The 19,942-nt window shown below is 45.0% G+C and overlaps 1 protein-coding gene across 2 annotated transcripts in view; it reads right to left on the reverse strand.

The window, feature by feature from the left end:
* SDK1 (sidekick cell adhesion molecule 1) overlaps positions 1 to 19,942 on the reverse strand; it is a 390,932-nt gene that overhangs the window by 23,430 nt on the left and 347,560 nt on the right. For both annotated transcript variants that reach the window (XM_050317843.1, XM_050317842.1), the window contains 5 exons: positions 10,193 to 10,308; positions 8,313 to 8,499; positions 7,402 to 7,539; positions 4,140 to 4,301; positions 2,847 to 2,972 (listed from right to left, as the gene is read on the reverse strand). In XM_050317843.1, the coding sequence (XP_050173800.1) occupies positions 2,847 to 2,972; positions 4,140 to 4,301; positions 7,402 to 7,539; positions 8,313 to 8,499; positions 10,193 to 10,308 (729 nt within the window). The remainder of the gene's footprint in view (positions 1 to 2,846; positions 2,973 to 4,139; positions 4,302 to 7,401; positions 7,540 to 8,312; positions 8,500 to 10,192; positions 10,309 to 19,942) is intronic.

Genomic DNA, 19,942 nt, shown 5'->3' on the forward strand with positions numbered 1-19,942 from the left:
TGTCTTCCTCCAGCACAGATCACTCCAGAAAAAATATTGGTTTGCCTGCTTCATCCCTATGTCTGAGCGTACTCAAAATGCAGAGGAGGTAGTGAGCCTGGTCACCTTCCATAAACCCAGCAGAGAAACAGGGAAATCAAATGAACAGTCTCAGCTGCCTGCTGCCACCATTGCTAAACCCAGCAGGGCAGCAAAGCCCTGGGAGACACAGCAGGACTCCGAAAAACTTGAAGGGAAGTGACAAAAGGGAGTAGGGTTTGCCATTTCTGACAGAAAGCCACCCTCCTACTCTGATGGAAGAGTCTTGGCAGGGAACTACAGCAGGGAAAATGAGATGATACAGCATTTAACGTTTGGGGTAATGAGGCCTATAATAGATGACACTTGAGATGTGAAACACTAAGGTAGTGGTATTGCATTTAAATATTGGCAACAAGCTAAAGCTTTTCATTTGTCGGCTCAACGCCCCTTCTTTGACCTCAGAAGGATGAATATCTTTTCCTCCCTTGATTTTATGTGAAGGCCACAAGTCAACTGCTCTTCTTTTGGGCAAAAAATCCTTAAAAACAAAGGTTGCTCCAATCCACGCTCTACAACCCGTATAAATCAACATGCAAAAGCAAATTATTAGAATGATATTGAAACAGGAGCTGCTCTGAATGACCAGCCCTGACAGGAGGAATTAGTTCCCTGCTTTTGTTAAGCCCGTAATTCAGATTTCAAACTCTTGGGTGCAGAGATGAGGAAGAAAAGCAGCACAGGGAGGAAGCCGACGCTCGGGTGGAATAAGCAAACCTTCCAATTAGTCTGTCTCCTCTCCTGGATCACATTTCACGCTTCCTACAGCTGCACCAGAACGAAGGATGAGAATCCAGCACACAAATGCCGAGTTCATTTGCTGCAGCAGCATGAATAGGATTAAAATAATCTGAAGAGGAATTAAATGCCTCAACAGTCAGGTTGCAAGAGCAGGAGAATAAGACCTCTTCTGTGTGTTTCCAGGATCAGTGGAGTGGGGCCAGCAAAAGTGACCCAGGGTTAATTCAGCTCAGACCTGCCTTGCAGGGACTATTTTCTTCCAACTCAAAAAGAGCAGGCCACAAATCCTACATCCTTAGCCATGAACTGAGAAATGTTTGTACACATCCAATGGTGAGACAAACAGATGAGTTTGCAGTGTCACCACTCTCATGAGTTGAATTTCCAAGCTTGCATTCAATCTGTACATGGGCTGCAGGTTTCCCCCTAAAATACTCTTGCTCACAAAAATCTGTTTGAAGAAAATGTAAGCTGGTAAGTGAGCTTCAATGAACAGGTTTGGTTTAAATTGCACTGTTTAGTGCTGTTCATATAAGAAAGTATTTTCTACCTATGAAGAAATAAGGACAGAAATCAAAAAGCTGATGTAAGTGAAATAGAAGCACAGCAGTGCCATGCCTCTAATTGAAAGAAAACTTGATCACTCTGGGAAACTCCAGTGAGAAGGCACCCATTTCCTTTGATTTCATTTTGAAAACAATTGTCAAGTTAAATGACAGAAATAAGAAAGAAATTTCAGGGTCAGAGCAGAGCCTCACTACAGAGCAAATTCTATCAGATACAGGTATGGAAATCTGCATCTTCAGGGATGACCTCAGAAATGCAGGCAATAATTTTGTTACTGGTCTGGTTAAATGTGATTAGAATCAGTGGTTTTAAATGCAACCTTACATTCAAGACAAAAATAAGAAACAGGGTCCTTTATATAATCAAACAGATAAGCAATCCTTTAATCAATACATAATCAAGCAGTGTGCAAGCACCTAGAAGTAAAAAAAGAAAGAACAAGTAGCCAACATGGATATGTCAAGTATAAATCATGTCTAATTTCCTTCTGTGACAGAGTAGCAGACCTTGTCAATAGAGGAGAAAGAGCAGACATCATCTATCCTGACTTCAGCAAAGCTTTTGACTTGGTGACATTCAAACACGGCCCACGTGAAACAAGTATCTGGTAGATGTATCACCAGCTGGAAAACTGTACCCGGAGAAGGGTTATCAACATTCACTGTCAGAGTGGAGGGAAGTTATCAAGTGAGATTACACAGGGGTCTGGCAGCACTCTCTGTCTTTCCTTAATGACTCAGTTACCAGAAAGTGTGTGCTTATTGAATTTGCAAGGAGTACCAAGCTGGGAGCGGCTGCGAACAGGCTGGAGCACACGCTGACTTTTAAAATTACCTTGTCCAAGAGGGGAAATATTCCACAAAAAGCAGAGAACAGCTTCAGTAAGATGCAAATCCCACTAGCAAAGGAGCTCTGGGAAAGCACCGAGAAAAGCTGTGGTGGTGGGGGATTCCTTCCCCCCCACTCAATGCCCTCCCTGCAGAACAAATTGGGAAAGCAACGTGTTCACGGTGCTGAAGTCCTGGCCCCATTATTAACAGTAAAACAGTAATTAGCTGCTGTGCTCTGCTGCAGAAGAGGACAGATTTCTATCTGAGGTCCTCAAAATACAGCTTGCAAATACTTATTAGTCCTTGTGCATGAAAGATGCTGTAAGCATTTAAATGACTTTTAATTATTAACTATATTAGTTCATCTGTTGGATGATTTTCCAGTGATGTAGCACAGTGAAAGCCAGAGCAGTCGGGGTAATTTTCTGTGACTGCTCCTAAAGAGGAGAAAATATGCTAAACCACATAATAAACCAGTAACAGCTTAATAGTGTCTGGAAACACGTTCTCTCACAAAATCCCATTACCTTCCTGGGATGACAAACAGCCTCTCCAGTGTGGATGGCTTCCAGCATGGACTGAAGGAAGGGAACTCATGACATCAAGCTCTCTGTGTTTCCCATGGCTTACCTGAGGGTCGTGCCTCTATAATGTAACCAGTTGTGGGTTTTTCTCCTGAATCTCCCTCAGTCCATCGCAGCGTCAGCCCAGAAGAAGATTTTGTCACCAGAATTTCCTGAGGGGAGCCAGGAGACCCTGAAGGATGGAAAGAGAATAGCAAATGGGGGTGGCATCAGAGACAGACTGCAGTATGAATTTCTTCTACTGATTTAGGGGGAAAAAATTATCTAGCAATGTTGGTCAACAAATATGCAACATCAAGCAGCTCAATATGTTACTGTCCTAATTTTTTCACTAGTTCTAGTAACAGCAGTTACATATCAAAGGCTGGGGTTTACAGCTCATGGAATCACAGTATCCTAGAATATCCTGAGTTGGAAGGGACCCACTAGGATCATCACAGTCCAGCTCCTGGCCCTACACAGACAATCCCAAGAACAAGGTACCTGTGTGAAGAAGGCAAGAGGAAAAAGCACTCTCATTTTACCCATTAGCATTACCAAGGTTGCACACTGCCACTGCTATTTCTGACTTTAGAGGTGAAACCACCCTCCTGAGTTTCAGGGAGAGGGTGGTGGGGACAGCCACTGCCCACTGGCTTGCGAAGATGCCGTGAGCACATTAGAAAAGATTCTTGCTTTGTGGTGTGGTGTGAGAGTTAGACTGTGGATGTGGAAAACAACCAAAAATAGGAACTGTGACCACTGCACTGATGTTCTGTGATTCACTTGACAGGCTGGTATCATTGGAGGGCATTTACCTTGTTAGATTATGTGTTTATCAAAATCACTGATCAAATAAGAAAACCAGCTCTTCGGGTACAGACGCTGACCCAAGCAGGGAGCGCTGCTGCACAGCCTGTAGCTGCTCTTGACACATCAAGAAATCCACAGATCTCTCCCTCTCAATAAGCCAACGTGTCAGGAGAGAATAATTGTAAATTCTTTCTGGTTTTATACCCAGGAACCTCTGCTGGTCTCGGCAGTTCTTCCAGTTCTGGCTCCCACCGCAGAGCAGTACAGTCAGAATTATGCACAGCGCTGTCAGGCTGCAGCTCTGAAATCCCTGGCTAGCCCCGTCTGCATTATGATTTATTTACACTGTTTTGTTTATTCACATCAGACTTACGGATTTCAGGAAAAATGAAACGTGTTTTTCGTGGGCAGTTGTGAAACCCACTGAATCACATCCTGAGCTCTTGTGACTCAGCTTCTCCTTGGCTTGGAGATTCCCTGAGTGCACTGTTCCCCTATGTTTGTATAACTGCTCTGGCCTGTGACTTGCTTTTATGGTTCCACTTACCTTCTGCTGGCCCAGCTGTGATGTTGGCTTGCAGTTCAGGTCCATAGGCAATGGTTCGGGCTTGCACTCGGAATAAATAGGTCATGCCCTTGGTGAGATCACGGACCTTCAACCAGCGCTGCCAGTTCCCTTTAATGTCCACAGTCACCACCTTGCTCACCCCTGGAACAGCCACGCAGATAAAAAAAATAAGAGAAAGTTGCAATGCCAAAATAGAAATCAAGTGGAGCTTATTGCATCTAGATGGTAAGTAAAATTATCTAACAGTTTGCTAAGAAAGTATTTCTTACAATTAGCAGGAGTTTAAGTAGTGATAATAGCCAATTTTCAGCACTGATAAGTATAATTAGAGTTTAAGCTTGATAAGTGGGTACTGACAAGGAAAAAACCTTACAACACAACTGGGAAATTACCAAGAGACTACATGTAACTTCACTAATTACTCTGGGAAGAAAGAGGGAGGTAAACGAAGGGGAGTACACGCTGCAAGTTGTTTCCTAAGCAAGCATTTCTCCATTGGTGCTTCACCAAATAACCTGCAACACTGCCTGGAGGAGGAAACAAGGGCCAGGTTTGTTCCATTCACCTCATCCTACCACGTCCACCATCACCACGTGGGTGCAGAATAAGGGCTGTGTGCACCCCACAGGGACCTGGGGGCTGCAAATGCCACAGCAACAGGAGGTGCAATCAAAGCACTCTGAGCTTAAAAAGGCTGGAGTTGTGACTTGTGTTTCACTCCTCTCACTCTCTCATAATTTTTCTTATGGGGATGAATTAAAATCAGAGGTGTTTCCTTCATTGAGGTTTATAGTAGTTTCACCTTTAGGTTCTCAATGCTGCAGAAAGGGCAGAGGGGCAATGAATGCTTTGAGAGGAAAAAAAAATCTAGTTTTCACTGAAATTTTCTAAAAGTAAGTCAATGGAAAGAAGTTGATTTATAAAGTATTTTACAGAACAGAAGGTTCAAATTTAGAGAGTCCTTTTGGCATTTTTCTGGTCCTGTAGATCTACATAACTCATTTCAAACCAAGAAGATAGGAAGGGGGAGAAGGTTTTTCCCACTAGAAATGGCTGCTTGCTAGTTTATCTTTCCAGAAAAATGCAGAAGGAAGATGTTTTTCAATCCAGATGCTTATTTTATGCAAATCAAGATGATGCTTTCAGTTTTTACCAGTTAATTAAAGAATAATGTCTAAGCGATTTCTGTTCCAAGTTTTCTCTCAGATACAATTTATAATTCAGGGAATCTTTCCTTGGCTAACGAGGAAGCAGTAAAAGTGCTCACTCCTTCTGTAGGTGAACTATTTCATTTCTCTGAGACAAATCAGGAGGCATTTGTCAGTTTGAAGTTATGTTCAAAAAAAAAAAAAAGAACTGTTAAAAAAGGCTCCAGGGCAATTCTGTTGTCTATTATTGTGTAAAACATAACAGTGTAAAGCTTAAACAATAAAAGGTCAAACAGGGAGAAAACTGTGCTAAAGAACAGGTTACTGTTGGAAAGCCTGGAAAAATGGGCAGGTAAATGTTGGGAGAGGTAGTGGGATGGCAGGAGGGGTCACCACGACAAGGGTGCTCAGGTCAAAATTATGAACGGGTGGAAAGTCAAGGGATGCAGGAAAAAGCTCCAGAAGGCTTGGTCCATCCATTGTTGCACTGTAGTGCTGGCATGGAGGAGGTGAGAGCTGGGGCTGGAATGATCCTCTGGGATCACCAGTGATCACCAGGATCCACCAGTGCTGGCCCCACCTGCCTCCTGCTGCATTTGGCACTGTCACCTGCTCCATCTTCACATTTGGCTCTACCTTGCTCTCTAAATAAAGGAGCACGGCTTTTCTACCAGAGGAAAATGATGGCATCAAGGGAGGGATTCCTTACCGTGGCAGGAGAATAAATATGTTTGCTGAAAGAAAAATGTTGGCACAGGAGCAAATGGGTAGAGACTGGAAAATAAATGTAGGCAAAACTTTTGAATCTGAGGAAGAGCCCTCCATAACCTCCCTGCTCCCATCAGGGGAAGGAGAGACAAGCTGGACTCAGAAGCAGCACAAGCAGAGGTGGGGAAGAGAAGAAAAGAAAACAAAGGTTCTGAGGATGTTAAGTCAAATGCATGAAGACAAAACATGATCTGACACTTCCATATTTTCAGGGGAAAAATTGTATTCTTAAACATTGTGTAGGAATGAATAAAAGGCAGGAAATGCCCAAACAGCCCAAACCTCCTGCATACCCTATGCACATTTCTTGGTCAGAATTAGAAGTGTTTTCTGCATTAGCTCTTTGTGCTCAAACCTGCCAACCGTAAAGGCTGACAGTGCTTTTATTCTTGTGTTTTCAATCCTCAATATAACTTTCTCTGTGCAAGAGACGTGGATATTCAGACAGTATAGATCATAATTCCTTACAGAAGAAGCAAATACAGGTGATTGATATCCTTATTTCTTCGGAAAAGAGTTTAAAATGGATTGACAATGGCTGAAATTACTCTCCCTGCTGTCACCCTGCCAAAGCTGGACATCCTATTGAACGATTGGCAATCTACCAGGAATATAAAAATACTAATAAGACCATCCACAAACTTTGTCATCTTTTCTAATTCACCTTTGGAGTGAATTTACATTTGTTTTCAGAGGAATTGCCAAAACCTTCTCTGTTGCTGCTCTGGTAAATTAACGAAACGTTTGTGGCCAGCACCTTGTGGTGGTCCAACTTAAATCCAGTGCTGGGTTAAAAACGCTGCTTGGAAAACTCTTCGTAAAGACACAACTACGACTCCCCAGCAGTCACCCCCTCGTCAGCCAGCAGCAGTGCCAGTGATGATGAGCACACTTGATGCCCAGGCAATCTCTGCGATAGCAGGAGTGACACACGACGTGATAAGCAACACAAATGTGTCTGACGACTATTCCGGGATGGAGCCTACTCAGCAGTTTCCCTCAGCGGGGAGACAATCAGGGACTCTCAGGCTGAGCTTCCCCTCTTCGCCCAGCCCAGGTAATGACGGCCATAAAATGACTTTTCAAATCACACAGGCTATAGTTTGTGCAAGAAGATGAGAGGGGACAGACAAAAGCCGTATTCCACAATATTACGGCTCGCTGAACGGTTTTGGCAAAAGTGGAATTGTTTTACTTACCCCTTGCCACCTGGCTTCTCTTGGAAAATGGCAGAGAGCAAGTGGGAAATTGGGCAGAGATGAAAGATACTACAGTACTATTCTGTCACTTCCCCATGAATATGTATGATCAGAGGTCTTTCTTACCCTGGACGGGAGCCAGAGGCTCATAGACTACTCGATAACCCTGCAGGACTCCATTTGCTGCTGTCGGCTCGCCCCAAGACACATTGAGTGTAGTGCAAGTGATTTCAGAGAACGCCAAGAAGCTGGGAGCACTGGGTGCTGAAAGGATTACACACAGATTGAATTGCAGGAGAAGTAGTCAAGCTGATATACATATATATTATAAAAAATTGCTTTGTTTGCCCAGCCTAAATCTAAAGGAAACAAGCTGAGAATGGGATTTGTCAATTGTCTCCAAGTGTCCTGTAATCAGTCAGAAACCCAGCCTGTCCTAAAAATACAGGACTCGGCTCCAATACTGTACCTCAAAAGCAAACAGGGAGATAGGACACAGAAGGGAAGGACCCTCAAAAGGGTGCTTTGAGAGCATACAGCCTGAATACACAGCTCCTCTTCACAGCCACCACCAAGGGCATTGCCTTCACCCTGCACCAGAGCATTCCCACCACAGAATGTCCAGCACAGGCACTGCTCAGCCTGATTGAGTGGCTGCTGATCCAGTTTTAAAAACAATAAGAAGGAATTCTAAAAAGCATGCTAATTGTCTCACAGGAATGTCTGGGCACAGAAACGTCTGACATTTCCAGGTGTGATAGCAGAAATCAGAAACAGACCCACCAACTGGTTCCTTCTGGGCCAGCTTGTGAAGGTACAGGTCCTTCTGCCACTCCATTCTCATTTCTGCTCTATCCCTCCCTTTCCACATGGTCCGCTTCTTGGATCTTTCCCCCCTGCCCCTCCCTTCAAGACCATTAGAACGTAAACCCAAACACCGGTGCCCTCCTGCATCCACCCATTTCCCTTGGCCCGTGCCCAGGTCCACGCTGGTCACCCCCAGGTCCGAGCTGTGGGACAGGACAGCGCTCTCATACCCGCCTGGTGCGTCCTGCCCTGCGAGGGGCTGCTGCGGGGGCCGTCCCCGGCAGCGTTGAAGGCGGAGATGCAGACCATGTACCGCGTGTGGCTCGTCAGGTTCTTCAGCCGCACCGTTGTCTCCGGGAGGAAAAGGACCTTCACCTTCTCCGTGTCGTTCTGGGTGTCGCTCTCCCAGTAATAAATCTGTTGGGACAGGAAGAGGGAGAGAATCACCAAGGCTGGAAAAGCCCCCTGAGATCATGAGCCAAACCATTAACCCAGCCCCACAGTGTTCACCACTAAACCATGGCCCTGAGTGCCAGATCAACACTTCTGAACACTTCCAGGGATGGCAATTCCACTACTTCCCAGGGCAGCCTGTTCCAGTGTCTGACCACTCTTTCAGTGAAGAAATTTTTCCTAATTATCTAATCTAAACCTCCACTGGCACAACTTGAGGCCATTTCCTCTCGTCCTGTCAAATGTTCTAGTAGATCCTATACCTAACGAATATCTGTGCATTGCAGCTATAAAAGACCAGGAAGATGGTGCAGGTCTTGCTCTGAACTCCTCTGTTAAATGGGATGCTAAGGTATTTCAGCACGTGCCAAACTTTTCCTTTGGCAAATTCTCCTGAGTCCAGTGACCATGCAGCTGAGTACATCACTCAAAAACAGAGCACAGGCTGAAGAATATGGCCTAGTGACAGCAGATATGAGCTGCCAGAGTTCAGCGAGCAGAGGTCAGTTTTAAATTCTCCCTGCAATGCAAGCTGCCTGTCAGCACCGGCATCCTGATACGATGGCCCACAGCTCACCTCTGTACATACACAATGGTGACATCACTGGTGTTCCCAGGACAGCCAGGCAAACGCCTCCCTGAAGGGGGTAATAAAGCTTTTCCCTAAAACTCCTTGAGGTGCTTTCCCCCATCCTCCCCTTACATAATTTTTATCCTGGTACCGTAAAATTAGGCTTTGGAGAAGTTGTTTCCAAGAGGAAAAGTGGTGCCAGCCCTACTTATTGGACAGGCCTGGCAGCAAGAGCCTTACAACAGGCCAAAGCAAGCCAGAGAGTCGAGAGAACAAGCCAAGGCAAGACTCCACCTTGGCTCTCCAAGCCAAGCTGCTAAAGCCATCTATATATGTACAAAAGGGAAAGGACAGGAATTGATATATAAGGATGCTTGTTACTGCCAAGAAGGGATGCCAGATTATTCACATTGGCTTGGCTTTCCTTCACTTATGGATCTAAATTCATGGAGAGAGGCAGAGCCAGACACTGAACCCAAGCCAAGCTCCAGTGTTTGTAGACTTGCCCATTTCTACTCTCTGAGGGTCCATTTTCATGCTGGAGATGCTGAGCAACGTGCCTCTGCAACGTGCTCATCTCCTATGAACCAAATGCAATTAATACTCCAACTTAATTTTGTTAGAGTTAAGGAAATGAAGTAATTCTTCCAAAATCTGACCTGGCTCAGGCTTCTAGCTGGGAGAAAGTTCTGCTCTTCCTAAAGGCTTGTACCATTTGATAGCTAGAAAGCTCAGTTAATTTTCTTCAATGCACTTCTTGCCCCCAGCTCTTATGTGACTGTGTTGCTTTTTGGAGCAGATATGTTGCCTGCATAAGTGGAACTACCTCCTTATCTGCATGCCCTGTTTCCCCATACTCTATTTGTCCATAAATAACAACACACTTTCCCTTTTCCCTCCTCCCCTCCTCCCAATCTCATTCTCTTTCATTTGGTTTTGGGACTTAGTGCTGTTTCTGCACTGCAGTCTGAACGCTGTTTTAATTTGCCTTATGTGGCGAGGGCAACTGCAGTTTGTAGAGCTATCTCACAAGTAAATAGCAATGCCAAGCAAGATAAATGAAAACAGTAGAAATGGGAGGATTGCCTTGTAGCCTTGGATGTTCCCATTTTGGCTGTCGGCAGGAGGGGGGTCCCAGGTGAGCTCCAGCTGGCTTGCAGAAAGGGAGTTTACTTGGATGTTCTGTGGGGCCAGCGCCGGTGCTAGAGAGAAAGGAGGGCAGAAGAATTAATAGTGACAAGCAGAACTAGTTCATATCCAGGCTGCAGTTTTCCATTTGCAGAAGGACCCAGGACAGACTGTGTTTATGCCACAAGTCAGCACAGGGAGCCTGCCCCGGGGTATCTGAATCACCGGGATGTCTCGGCACACGTGGAGAGAGGAGCAGCTGAGCCTCGGGACGTGACTGTTGTGTTCTGTTCCATGCAGCCTGAGTTAGACACTGAATCAATTCAGTCCTGCCAGCAGCTTTAGAAAAGAAAGAAGAATTTTGTCTTGGTTCTCTGGTACTGTTTGGGGCTCACCTTCATCAGTGGCCAATACTCCTGATCAGCTGCTCCTGCAGGTCACTGTGAGCAAGGCAGCCCCTGCCACCATCACCCTGGGGTCCCACTCAGCAGCAGCTCTTACAACAGCTTGCTCCCAAGGCTCCAGGACTTAGGGCCAAAATACTGCCTAAAATTACCTCCAAACCCAGTCAGACACTAATCAACTCACTAATACTTTATGTATGACAAAATGACTTTTAGTTTGCTGCTTGTTAGCTCTGCTTTGATTATACCTTCCCATGCACATGCTGGCTTTCTTTGGCTGCTGATGGCATTTCTTCTTTCATTGTGCTGTGCTAGAAAACTAATCTTTGAGTGCACCTGGGTCACTCCATCCTTCCCTTTGTCAGGATCCAACTCGGTGCAGGTGGATTTTCCTCCCCAGTGGCTAGAGAGGAGGCTCTGTTTTCCTGACCTGCTGTCTCTGCCTCCAGCAGGTTTTAACAAAACAGCTCATGTTCTGTTCCCAGAAAAGGTGCCGAAGCGTGTCCTGTTAAACTCCAGAAGTAGGGGGAGAAAGGCAGGGCAAAGGGGACACTCCTCCTTCCTCCATGTTCACCGTGCCGTAGCCCTCACCCTGCCCACCTGAGAGAGTTGCCTCTTTTCTCTCTGCCCCTTAATGGGCCATAAATAGAAGCGATAAAATATTCACCACTCGAGCTGGATAGCCCCGGTTAGCTGTCCCTCTGGAGACTTCTTTCTTAAGAGAGAATGACCTTCATAAGTCACACTTTTCCACCAATACTCCCTCCCCCCAGAGTTATAAAATAAAAAAGTAATTAACACCCACTCAGCCTGACACCAACTATTTATTTTGTTCTAACTGTGTGGTTTCCATATTATCACTGCCCACCCTGCCGTTAATGGAAATGTTAATAACCAGCGCCAGGTTGTTGTGACAGATGCTTGGGCTCATTATCAGAAATTCTTATTTACCGCTCCATTAAACGACAGAATCGCACAAAAAAACAATTCAATCAAAACTAACTGGAGGAATTTTAACAGCCACATTAATAATCCAAAACATAAATAAAGTTAATGTCTTTTGCATGTTTGCCATGGGCGACGCTATTGCAAAATTATTGCTATACAATTAAAACGTGGAAGGTAAAATTGAAAATAGCCTTTATCCCAGGGCTCCATTAAAACTATCTGTTTATTATGGGGCTTTTTTTGTTTCCTTTTTGGCTGGATGGTGAATGCATGAGGTGACAGTGACCATCAGTAAAGCCCAGCCTGTTCCCAGGGGTGCACTTTTCTAATTGCTGCCCTGTCTTCAGCGCTCACTGGAGGAGCGCGGGCAGCAGCAGCTGTCTGGTTGGATGCCCTCAGTGCAACTGAGTGCTGCTAAGGACCAAAAACCTCAAGATTTTGAGACTTTCACAGCACAAACCATAGCGTGAGGCCAAACTGATCACAGAGCACAAACCTGAGACACATCTGGGAGATCTGTAAGATGACACGCTCATGGAAACAGGAATATGTACAATCACAGAAGAAAATGGATCACTTTAGCAGTGTATTTTCTTTCTAGGGACTGACACTACTGTCTGTCCTGAGCTGACAGCTTCAAAGTGCTCTCAACACCCAAGTCTGAAGCAGTATTTTTGTTTGGATGCCGTGTGCCAGCCTGGAACAAACGCTGCTTCTGAGATGGGACCATGAGAAGAGACAGCGTTTGCAACCCACTGCCAGAAAAACACTGCTTTTCCTCAAACCCTTCCTGGAGCACATCTGAGAAACAGTGGTTAAAAACTGCCAGTGATAACTCTGCACTGACACATTTGCTGCTGGAGCTGCACTTTCGCTGGCAAGGCGGCAGAAAATTTGATGGGAGGAAGAAAAGAAAATACAGTGCGGAGAAAGACATTCCTCTTCACTACCCCAGAGCCTGTACGAGATGCAAATTGTTTGGTTTTGTGCCCTTTGAGTCTGTCCCTCTGTTCAACTTTCAAAGGCTGATGTGTCCCTCCTCTTCTAAGCACAGATTTCTTGTTGACAGCCAGGGACGGCAGAAAAGTGCTGCTGCCGCTTGATGTGGCTCTGTGCAGACAGCACGTCCCATTAAGGGTGAAATGAAATACTTCAAAAAGAAGGAAACACATCCCCAAAGACCCTACCTGTTTGCAATCCCAAACCATTCGCCAAATATATGGACAGCCTGTGCCAATAAAAGCAAGTGCGTTTCAAAGGTGAATTCAAAAGGCTTTTACCTTCTAGGAATGCAGTTCAAGATTACTGAGCTCGGAATTTTTCATGGCTGTTGAAATCTCCAGCACATAAAAAGCAAGGTTAAAGCTGCATTCCTCACACTGCTTTAGGTGTTAGTGACATTATCAACTATAGCAGGAGTGACACGGACCCCCGAGGGTCCAAACACAGCTCTTGGCAGGTGGAAAGCATTTCCCTTTCCCTGAAAATAATATCTATGTATTCATGGAGTCTAATTCGGTGCACGTCCCCTGCCTTGGAATCTCAGGCAGATATTTGTAAACATCTCTTTTCTTATCTGATTTCAATTTACCTTTGAGATTCTCTCCTTGAAACTCTCTCTCAGCAAAAAACGTAAGGAGAAAGACTGAGCAGGTTGTACAGTAATTAGTAGAAAATAATAACAAATATGTGCTGGGCTGATGTTGGCAGGATCACATAAAGACAACAAATCTATCTAGAAACGTGGCGAGAGTGTCAAAATGAGCCCATAAATAAAGTCACACATCTAAATCCACATTCAGACATATCACTGCCCTCATTTTCCTGCCGTACTGAGCAGCCTCTGCTCACACTGCAGGCGATTCGAGCTTGCAAACGCTTATAACCTTTAAGAGAAGGTGTTTAAAATCCCTGGTGGCCTGCTTGCTCCAGAGCTCTGTGCACTCACTGCAGAGGGTTCACTTCAGCTTTTCTCACGTGGGATATTTTCTCTCTGGGCTGTGTGGCATTGAGAGCTTTTCATCAATAGGAAACTACCATTCGTTTTCTCAGTGACAGGCACCACGATGCTCTGTGGCACAGGTAGGCTACAAATCCCTGTGATTCATTGGGTAAACTGAATAACTAGTTTTATGAAGCATTCCTTGCTGCTCTTACATCTGCTCCAGTTTCTGGGTAGCCCAGGCTTTCTCCTCTGCTGGTTTTCTAATTGTTTCTGTAATGCCAGCTTATGCCAGGAAATTCACGGACAAGTCTGGGACAAGATTCCCTGCTACTCACATGCCACTGGAATAAACATGCAGGCCAAAAACGAGGAGAAAAATGCAGTGAAAGAGGCTGGAGATTTCCTGTGCATCACCTTGATCCCAGAGAATCCCGAGCAAATTTCTGTTTTGTAAAGACCTCTGATCCTTTTCTATCGAGCAAGCCTTTCCCCCAGTTCATCAAAGCATGCTTTGGTGCACATATCTGCTTTTATTCCCTCATAATCGATATATTTGCATTTTGGTGTTAGCACCTAGAGGCCAGAATCTCATTGCACAACGTGTTGCATAAACACAGAACAAAGAGACAGCTCCAGGCCCCAAAATCCTCTAATCTGAATGTCTCTACATAACAGTGGAGGGGTGTTTGCAGCATGTTCTGAGTATCAGCTGTAATATTATCAAACTAGTGAGTAAAAACAGGGAGAAGGCACAGCAACATTCAGTGGAGCATGTGCTGATGGTTAAACCTTGCACACCAGTGCCTCCAAAGTTTACACACTGGTTCCTGGCACACACAGAGTCCTGCAAAATAGGTCTGGGAAGGGTTTGGAGAAGGCTCAGACATCACCCTCCTGTGTCACACCAGGATCAGCTTGCTGGTCAGATATTCATGTCATTTCCATCACTGACTTTCCAGATTGCCCTGCCATTACCACACAAACTCTGCCAGCATATCTCGATTTTAAGAACTCTTAAAACAGGGATATGTATAATACCCCTATTTTAAAAATAAAAATAAACAAAATAGGAATATATATATAGTATATAACAACAACTCATAAAATAACTCAATTATGATTTTTTAATGCCTAACCTAAACCATCTTCAATGTATTTAAGTTATATCCCTGCAGTGGCACAGAGAACAGATTGTTTCTTCTTCAGCTGTGGCCACTGCCCTCAAGTAGATAAGCAACAGTTAAGTGGATTCAAAAGCCAAACAACACAACAAACAGAAGGTCACGAGATAAAACAGTGAGACTGATCTGCAGAACAAAGTGGAACACAGAGGGTTTTCCTGCAGTAAGGCCTTAGAGAAGGAATGCAAGGATGGTACCTCTCAAGACCGAAAAGGTGGATCTGCAGATGTTTGCAGTCACTCCTTGCACGAAGGAAAAGCAGCACGAGAGGAAAATGTTCGGTGCTCATTGGCCATTTTCTTACAGTGCCCGTGAAAGAGCAGCGGGAGCAGGGAAAGGAGCTTCCCCTGTGCAGCACAACCTCGGTGCCATCAGGAATGCTGCCATCAGGAATGCTGCGGGAGCGATGCTGATTAGTTCAATAACAATTAGTTAATTGTGCTTCGAAACCAGCTACTGCGAAGCTGCTTTCCGCTGTGACAAAGCAGCACAAGCTATATTTAGAATGTTAAACATGTTTCCCACTAATTTCTGGCTGTTTTAAGCCAGGCTACATCTTGTGATGGAAGTCTGCTCTTTTTCCAAGGGCTGCACTTTCTGTGGTTACTCAGATTGTATTTCAGAGGCTCTAAGAGAGGCAGAGCCACACACAAAGCATGCGGGTCTTAACCCCTCCAACACATTCCATTTACTAACACTGGACCTGAGTGCTCCCACCCTCTTAATCAGGAATAGCAATTTGGCACCAAAACCCAGTGCTCTGCCAGTCATTAACTTTGTCAGGCTTGTGTCACCCTGTGACACGAAATGAGTCTCAGCAAAGGAGCAATCTGCTCTCCCCACCTTTAAGAAGTACAGGCCCATTCACTTAAGAGCTGGGCTTGATGATCCTTGTGGGTCCCTTCCGACCAGAGTATTTTGTCACTCTCTGAGAAGCCCAACCTGCTACTGGGTGGGGGAGGAGGTTAAAGCAGCTGGAAAAACAGGTTTTTGTTGGAAATAGCCCTTTTCAAGGGATATTTGTGTATGTTATGAATGTGTTGATTTACGCAGTTGCATAAATCAGTGTAAGAGAAACTGAAACGTTTCTTATCATACCAATATAAGTCAACACAAGAGGAACTTGAACAATGCCTCTTTCACCTTCATGAATGCTGATGAAGAGAGAGCACAATCTAATCAATGCAAAAATAAAAAGACAAACCTCTTTTAGTGGAAAAGAAGGGGTGGAGAGGAGAAAGAGAACAGCTGTCAGGATGGGGATTTTGGGAGTCTCGCACACCCACAGTCGCTTTACTCCATATTATCTGGGTAGGCAAACACTTGGCTCTCTCTCTGTGTATACCACACTCAGTACAGTAGGTGTGTTTTGCCACATCAAATTTTTAAGGGTAATTAAGTCATGAAAAAGCATAAATTAAAGCAGCTGCAAACGATACCCAAATGTAACATTCCCCAGCTTCTTTGCTTAGTGCTGGGAAGCTTCCCAACATTGGCTAGGCAGGTCTTCAGCACCTGCAGAGATACGGGAGGGAAATGAGGGGGGAGGGAAGAAAGAAGGAGAGATGATGCTCCTGCATATACTGGGGAAACTGAAATGAAGCAAGAACTATAAATGGAGTGTCCTTTCCATAGGTTACCTGCCACTGCCTTTTTGAACAGAGGAGGCATTCTCAGCCTCTTCCTCACCATGTTTTCCAGTGGTGGTGAAAATACTGTTTCGGTGATCCCTAATCTTTTAAAGAGGGGTTTGGATTTCCCAACTAGCCATCTGGGATTTTCATGGGAGAGAGATGATCTGATTGGTACAGAAGAAGTTACTGTGATTGCAACCACAGTGAACCTCAAGGAGCAGCGCTGTGAAAGATTTAGGGCTTGCAAACAAAAACTACACACTCTCCTTTTGCTGGAGCCCACACTTCTACTTAGCTAACACAACCCTAAAATAGGCTATCACATTGCATACTGAGATTATCCATCAAGGGAGTGAGAGTGCCTGGCCCAAAAGTAAAGTCCTTATAGAACTGTCAGACTGCCTCTGGGAAGGGCATACAGGTGGTTAAACCAAGAAGGAAGGCGGGGGGGAAATAATAAAATGAGCTTTTTCCTCTATTTCTTTCATGTCAACAAGGATATGATCCCATGCAGGCAGGCAGCCCATCAGTCAGCAGAGACAGGGCCACGAGCAGGAACAGCAAGAATCTGACAGCATTAGGTATGCACAAACAAACACACAAGCACGAACCTACAGCTAAACCCCCCCTCTCACTTACATCCATGCAAATTAGGGTTAGTTCCTAAAATCCCCTCTCACTCGCATGCAAATTAGGGTTTTGCTCTGCTACAACTCTGAGAGCAAACCCAGCATGAACGCTGTGCATTGGAGAGCAGTGTCAGCTCTGAGGAGCCACGATTTGCTCCCCCCCAGGAGGTACTGAAGGTTGTTCAAGGGGTGGTGAAGAACTCCTGAGTGTTCGATACTCTGACCTGATCCTCTCTCGTGTGCACTGGGAGAAGTGGGAGCAGTTCTGGAGGGAAAGTACTGCTCTCCACTCTCTTAAAAAACTGCCCATTAGAGAGGCAAAACTACCCATTTCAGGCTATTTCCTCAGGCTCTCCAGTTCCCAAGATTCCTCCTCCTCCATTTATAGTCATGTTCCACTTACTATGATTTGTTAATCCCACATTTGAATATCATAAACCCACAAGCTCATGGCAGCTGACAAAAGCACCCACTTCATGGCCACTAAGAGCAATGGCAGCACTTACTAAAGTCTAATCAGCACCAACAACTCCTTATGCACCACTGAAGCCAAGAGAGCCTATCAAATAATCAGGGTGAATCTCCACTGGGTCTGCCATATTCCAAATGTCAAAAGCCATATCAGAAAAAAGTCAAGAGGGCACAGGTGAGATCTGCCCCTGCAATAACCTTTTGCTGTGGCTTTAATGTGAGTTTGGGTAGCTGACCCCCACGAGGGATTAAGTTAGGATTTACAATTGCAATGGTCAGAGAACACCAGGGAGCCCACAGAGGACTGTGTTCTTGTGCTCCTGGGGAGAGAGAGAGATTAAATTTGAATTTCCTTGACTCTCACTGAGAGTTTTCTCTTTGTTTATTTTTCATCCCTGAGAGCTGCAGCTCATAACTGCAGTCCTACACTCGCCATGTCATCTCAGTGTCTGGACTGCTGCGACCAAAATATTTTAGGCTATTGCTAATTCATACTTTCATAACAAAAAATGGCAACTTTTTTGTTGGTTTGTTTTCGGTCTACAACAGACAACCTGAAAAGCCTCCAGTTCTGTGATTGACGACGGATACAGCAAACAGATGTCAGAAAAGAAAACCAACTGTGTTTCTCCACAGCTGGCTTCACAGCAAAGCTGTACAGAGGAGGCAAAGCCACGGGAGTTGAGACCCATATGAAAATACTTACAACATTTTGCTCACATATCCCAGGATGACTGCAAACAAGCAGAGCAGGACTGCACAATTAGAGGAAATAGAAATTTGGCTGCAAATACAACCCTTTAGTTGAAAGCACTCGAGCTCCAGCCTGTGTCTGCTGGAATAGGGGTTATCAGCCAGGGGCTTCCCTACTTCTTTACCGGAGCAATTTATGGTTCGTTTGACTTTACTACTGATTGCTTCTGTTTTTGAAAGGAAGGTTAATTCCTTTGCTTTTAATGGAGTAGCTCTGCTGTTAGTTCAGTAAAGCTTTGCATACACGATCAGGCTTCTCCTCCCCCCCGCCCTCTGTGCACTGTGCAGGGATGTCCCTGCTCTCGGCTCTTCACAGGCCATATAACACTGCAGCAGAACAGCTAATTTGTCCTTCCCCTCCCACTGCTGCTCCCACCAACTGCAGCACTAAGCCAGGAGCCCTGGTGATGGATTTGGGTATGGACAGTCCGTCTGTCTTGGGCTACGGTCAGCAGTGAGAATCCATGTCAAATTGTTGGGGTTGTGAGATGAAAGTTCATCATCTGAGCAAAACCCCGCGTGGCAACCGCAGCCCAGCACCTCCCACCCCAGGGACTGTCGTGGCAGGGAGAAGCAAGTGCAGCTGATCAAAAAACTGGTGATGCTTTTGCTTGGACAGAAACATCTTTCCTACATTGAGACGTGAGAAAAAGAGGCAATTAGACCCGAGCTAAGCAGGAGCTGCCGCACTGCATAAAGCATTGTGCTGTACCAAAGGCTGCTTATGACCAATATTAACAACTTAATGAGCTGTTAATGAGGCGCGCATTCAGCTTTTACTTGCAGCACGAAAACATTGCAAATCATTTTAGGGAGCTTCTGGATTGTCAATGGAGAATTAAAGATGTCAAATAAGCCCATCAAATCTATGTCTCAATCTGGACACTGCTTTCCAGTGCATTCGCTTAAAATTCCTTCTCCTATATGGTAGAATAACTTGCTTTGACAGCAGTACGACTCTCAGACTTTGCTTCCTTCTGCCTTGACATTAGATTTCAGTCTCCAGAGAGCTGCAGGGATGTCTTTTTGACATGTTGACATTAAGGACACTTCTTCCACAGACTCACACTGGCATGGGCTTACTTTCTGTCTTGCCATTGTGAGAGCAGCGACTGAGCTAAGCTACCAAATCTGGAAGCCTAATTAGGAAACCTTTGCAATCGTCAGTAAACAGATTAAGAAGGTAAAATTACCCTAAAAAAAAAAAAAAAAGCCAGTTTGAGTAGGAAAGGGAGCCAAGGTTTATAGAGAAAATTCATTTCCATGACTTCCCAGCATTGCAGTAATACCAGTAACACAAAAGCAGTTCTCTAATGTGGGCACACTTTAGTTTGTTCATTTTTACTGTCCTGTCATAGCCCTGCAGGATTAGACCCTGCAGCCAAGTGCCATCTACAATGCTGTTGCCTCCAGTGGAGCTGCATTGATGGGAACAACAAATCCAAGTTGGACTTGCTGCAGACAAGCCTCAAGTGGAACACTCATACACAGAATGAACCTGGAGAAGCTTAAAATCCACCAAGAAATACTGATGGGATGTATCTTGCTCTCACAAATGCAATGCTGTTGGGATACAGGCATATGGGTTTCCAAGAGAAACTGGAAAGAGGTTACTTCCCCAATCCAAACAGGAAATGTCTCACCACTTTTTTTCCTGTCTCCATCTTCCTACAGTTTCCCTTTCTTGCTCTGCTCTGACTTTACTCTCTCTTTTAGCCCATTGTTGGAAAACATGGCTTGGAT

Source organism: Myiozetetes cayanensis, unplaced genomic scaffold (assembly GCF_022539395.1).
Source record: "Myiozetetes cayanensis isolate MyiCay16 unplaced genomic scaffold, myiCay2020 scf20-37, whole genome shotgun sequence".
Classification (NCBI taxonomy): domain Eukaryota; kingdom Metazoa; phylum Chordata; class Aves; order Passeriformes; family Tyrannidae; genus Myiozetetes; species Myiozetetes cayanensis.